The sequence below is a fragment of the Corvus brachyrhynchos genome, unplaced genomic scaffold (assembly GCF_000691975.1).
Source record: "Corvus brachyrhynchos isolate BGI_N302 unplaced genomic scaffold, ASM69197v1 scaffold633, whole genome shotgun sequence".
NCBI classification, from domain to species: Eukaryota; Metazoa; Chordata; class Aves; order Passeriformes; family Corvidae; genus Corvus; species Corvus brachyrhynchos.
This window is the reverse complement of record NW_008237435.1, coordinates 3,427,455-3,432,058: the sequence shown is the minus strand read 5'-3', so window position 1 is coordinate 3,432,058 and position 4,604 is coordinate 3,427,455. Positions and strand designations below refer to the sequence as shown.

At 36.8% G+C, this 4,604-nt stretch overlaps 1 protein-coding gene across 1 annotated transcript in view; it reads left to right on the top strand.

Moving 5' to 3' along the window:
• LOC103613589 (phosphatidylinositol 3,4,5-trisphosphate-dependent Rac exchanger 2 protein) overlaps nucleotides 1–4,604 on the top strand; it is an 84,824-nt gene that overhangs the window by 28,949 nt on the left and 51,271 nt on the right. The window contains exons 14-15 of the mRNA XM_008631400.2: nucleotides 1,165–1,206; nucleotides 3,791–4,008. Coding sequence (XP_008629622.1) covers nucleotides 1,165–1,206; nucleotides 3,791–4,008 — 260 coding nt within the window. The remainder of the gene's footprint in view (nucleotides 1–1,164; nucleotides 1,207–3,790; nucleotides 4,009–4,604) is intronic.

Here is a 4,604-nt window from a genome sequence, read left to right as displayed (position 1 = left end):
CCCTACACTGTATTTTCACTTACCAAGTTATGTTTGGACTCCAAGATGCCAAGTTACTAATCTCTCTAAGTTGTTGTGGTTTTTTTTTCAAAAGACAGAAGGCTAAGGCAAAGACCTAGCACCAGGAATTTTCAGGAATAACTAGTAATTTAAAATGTCTGGGTGTTTGTATTTGAGACAATGTGGCAGTAGCAGTGTAGAGGGAAACACATCAAATTATCATATTGTTCATATAGCCAATTTCAGCTCTGCTTGGGCACTGAGCAGGGCTTTGAATAGGACTGCAGAGAAACTTGGGGGTGTGAAAGAAGGTTTGGAAAGATGTGAAGGCATGTGGAGTAGTGTTGTGTTCCTCCAGGCAGTACCTGTAGGACAACTGATGTGCTAAATATTTGGCACTCTCTAAGGTTATGGGAGATTTTTAACCTGCAGTGCCTGCAGCACTGGTTAACACGTTTAAATTTGTGCTCTGGTACATGAAATGCATTTCCTTCAGCCTGCCTTGCAGCCTCTGGAAAGCAGCCCCCTCCAAGAAAAACATAAAAGGTGGGGGGGGGGAAGTGTAAAGAGATACAAACCCACATGCTTGCCAGTGTAAATTAAGATTTAAAAAAAAAATTAGTGCTTTTTTACTTCATAGATTGTTAAATGAAAATAAATTTTTGAAGCAAAATAAAACCCTGAAGGCTGGGAGTAAAGTGAAAATGTTGTTGTGTTTTGCCTAAATACTTTGGCTTACATTAAAATGAGGATAATTTGAGATTTTTCAGTATGAACAAAAGAGTACAAGAAAGGTAGAAGAAAGAATTGGGGTAGTGTGGGAATCAATGAAAGCTGGTCTTGTTTTTCAAAGTTTTGAGACTGGAATTCTTGCTCTGACCAGCTGGTACACAGGTACTCTGAGATAGTAGTTGCCTTTTCATGTGTCTTTTTCAGTGATGGTGCTTTTGATTATTATCAATTTTTATCAGGTTGTATGTACAATTAAAGTTGAAGTTGAGACTTGTTTTGTAGGTATGAGTTGAGTTGTTTTGTAGGTATGAATCAGGACTGCCTACAAGAAGTTGGAATTAAGCTGGTATAAAATGAGAAACTGCAAATGCATTATGTTGATGAAAACACTTTTAACCATGACCTCAAAATATTTTCTTCTTTTTCTTTAAGAGGTGAAGGCACGAATACTCTTGGCACTTCTAGAATATACAGGTAATTTTGCTTGCTTTGGGAGGGAGAGAACTGAATGTGGATGGTTTAAGATCATTTTTGCTTTTGAACAGAAATACTGTGTTTACATTAAGGAGAAAAACCTCAGATATGGTAAAACCTGATAATCCGCAACTTCATCCCACTGTTTATAGTAAGGATTCCTGAAGAACACAATTCCAGATATTTTTAACAAACACTTCTCTTTTTTTTTTTTTTTTTTTTTTTTCTTCTTTCTTAATGCAAAATACCTTAGCTGGTCATTTACTCTAGATCTTGGCAGATGAAGTAAGTGCTAAAGACTCAGCTTTTGCACAGTGTCTCAGCTGCCTTTCTTCTTTGGGCATTTTCTTATTTGCTGTTTTTCTTTTTATTCCCATCTGCTTCCAGATTTATGTTGCTATTTTAACCCATGTGTTTCTGTTATCTCTTTTTAGAGAATATTTAAATTCCTCCTTTCTGGAAGGACTCTGATTTTTCTCTGTATTCTACTATCATGCCATATAGCATACAGCTTCAAAGGCATGAAATAGGGGCATGTGTCTGCGAAATAAATGTCAGTGAATCGGTATCTAAGAAATAGTATCTATGGCACGAGTTTTCCTACAGTTTGTATTGTATGTGTTCAAGTAGGCAGCTCATTATTTTAACAATCTTGCAGCACTACATGAATGCATTATTTCATTATTTTTGTTATGACACACAAGAACAATTTTATAAAGGGGAATATAACCTTTCTTTTGTCAGATTTCTTCAAAATATTAGAAAAGTTTTTGGTAATTCCTCAGTTATCCTAAAATAAGGAATGAGTTGAGAAAATATCCTAGACTTGATTTTTTAGAAGCAGTTTTCCCTATTTATGTTGTTTTGTAAGTTGGTATATTCTCTAGTTTATTTTGTATAAAAATATTTTTGTAAATGGACCCCAAAGTGCTCTTGTATTCAGTATCTGATGTTCAAGTAGTATTAAATGAGATTTAGAAATGTGTTTGAGACAATAGAGGGCTGCTTCAGAAGCAGGAAATACAGAGGAAGTCAGCTGCTGTTAGAGAGAAAGAGATAAAGTTCAGCAAAGTGAGGAAACAATGTGTGTTGGGCTTAAATCCTGAGCACTGCTGTAACACTGGAAAGTTTTTGACCATGGAGAAGCCAGTGGGATTTTTGAAGCTGGAGATGCGTGTAGTTTTTAGAGATGAAAATTCTGTCTGTACTGGATTTGCACAACTTCAAAAAGACTTAGAGGTTGATTTGAATAGTCAAAAAAAAAAAACAAAAAACCCCACGTTGAGTCACAGTGCATAAATAATAGTGATTTGACCATTTATGGAAAATATTCCCAAGGTTCTGAGAAACTGGCAAATAGAATAGATATGATAGCAAAAGAGTGTTCACTATTATCAATAGCTGAGGAGAAGACTGAAGAAGATCTCAGAGGAAAATAGACAGAATGAGGTTACTTTGGGAAATATTTGGAGTCCAAAAAAGCACATTTTAAAATTTGGTAATAACTTTGTGAGTACCGAATAATTTCTGCTGACATATCCAGTCATCAGAATTCTTGTCAGCTCCATAGAAAAGTTGGAAAAATACCTAAGCCTCTTAGAGGCAGAGGAATCTAGTAGCAAAGACAAATATTTTAGGCTTTGGAAAGACCTCTGTATCACCTGATCTGCTTCTCTTGCTCTGAGAAAGATTAAGTCTACCTGTACCATTGTGACTGATGTTTGCTTAACAGCTTATAATGATAAAATTAGTTGAAGACCTTTAGAAAAGAGAAGAAGGAAGCACTGAATATTTATTGTCACAGTTTTGTTCTTTTTTGAGAATATGTTTCCCTTTCTAATTCTTTTGACCTTTAGCTAATCTAATGCTTGTGCCCTTCAGAATAAAATGGCAGGTTAGCTAGTCCCTAATTTAAATGAGCTGCTAATGTTCCATAGCCATCTACCTACAGACCAGTTGTGGACTTTCCTGACACCATAAATCTCTGCTGTTTCCTGGATATGTGATGCTGTTCTGTACTTATTTTATAGATTCATATTCATATATATTTTATTTGGATAGTGTTCTGGGAGCAATATTGTGCTTTCCAGCAGTCTTCATCTGCCCTCCCCAGCTGGTAGCTGTGGAGTCGACCAGATGACGCAGTCATGTTAAGAGCTTCTGACTAGCCTTGCTTTCTAGTGGAAGGTAAATTTTGTGGGCCCAGCTTGCTCTCACATTGCAGCAAAGAGATCTGACTCGCATCCATTGTCCTGTGACATCAAAAGTACATAGAATTTCTGCCATGTACATTAAAATCTATGAGAGAAATGTACATTGTTTATGAAGAAATACTTTAAATTCCAGATTTTAATTATGTATAAATATGTAATTTTAGTATTAGAACATAATATTTTAAAGAGGAAAATGCCAGATTTGGTGGAGTACTGTTAACTAGGGATAACATTAAACTGTAAACTTTTAATCTGCTTGACATTAAAATGACGTGGGTTTTAGACAAAGAAAAAAATTCCAGACTAATTTCTTTGCTGTTAACTAATCTGCTTAATTTTGCTTTTTCTCTTTTGGCTTTTGCACATCACAGATAGCGAGATACAACTGAGGCGAGACATGGTCTTCTGTCAGAGCCTGGTGGCCACAGTCTGCGCGTTTTCAGAGCAGCTAATGGTGGCTTTAAATCAGATGTTTGACAACAACAAAGAGTATGAAATGGAGACTCTGGAGGCCAGCAGAAGGTGGTTGGAGCAGATAGCCAGTGCGGGTCTTCTTCTTCATTTCCAGTCCCTGCTCTCTCCAAACCTGGTAAGACTCCTCATGTGTCATGCCTGGTCGCAGCCACTTTTCATTCCCTGAACCAGGGATGTGATTAAACAGTCTTAGATGTAAATCTGATTTCTTGTGACCTTTGCGCTTAGCTTGGTACTTAGTTACCTGCTGTTTGGAAAAGGTGCAATTCAGATAATTACAGGTTTGGGAAATGCTTGGTTATGATTTGGGAAATATGTTGTCCATAAAGTATTCTGTTGGCTTGGAGTTAGCAGATAGTGAGTTTAGCCTTGACTCCCCATTGCTATTGTAGCTGTTCCCGGGGATTGAATATAGTATTAGGTGATAAGCAGAGCTTCATTTTGCAATAAGCAACAATACACGATAAGTAAAACACCTGGTTTAGTTAATTTTATCACCCTTCCCCCTAAAAAACTATAGGTCTGTAGTAGTTGAAGGAATAAACACGCTGGTCTGTTTTGCTCCTGTCATATGGAAAATCCTTGTAGCCTTTCAGAGTAATTGGAAATCGCCTGTTTCTTCACAAGGCTTTGGCAAAGAGCCATGGCTTAAGAAACAATTAAAAATGGGACATGGCTTTGTAGTCCCTTAATCCTCAGTTATCCAAAGTG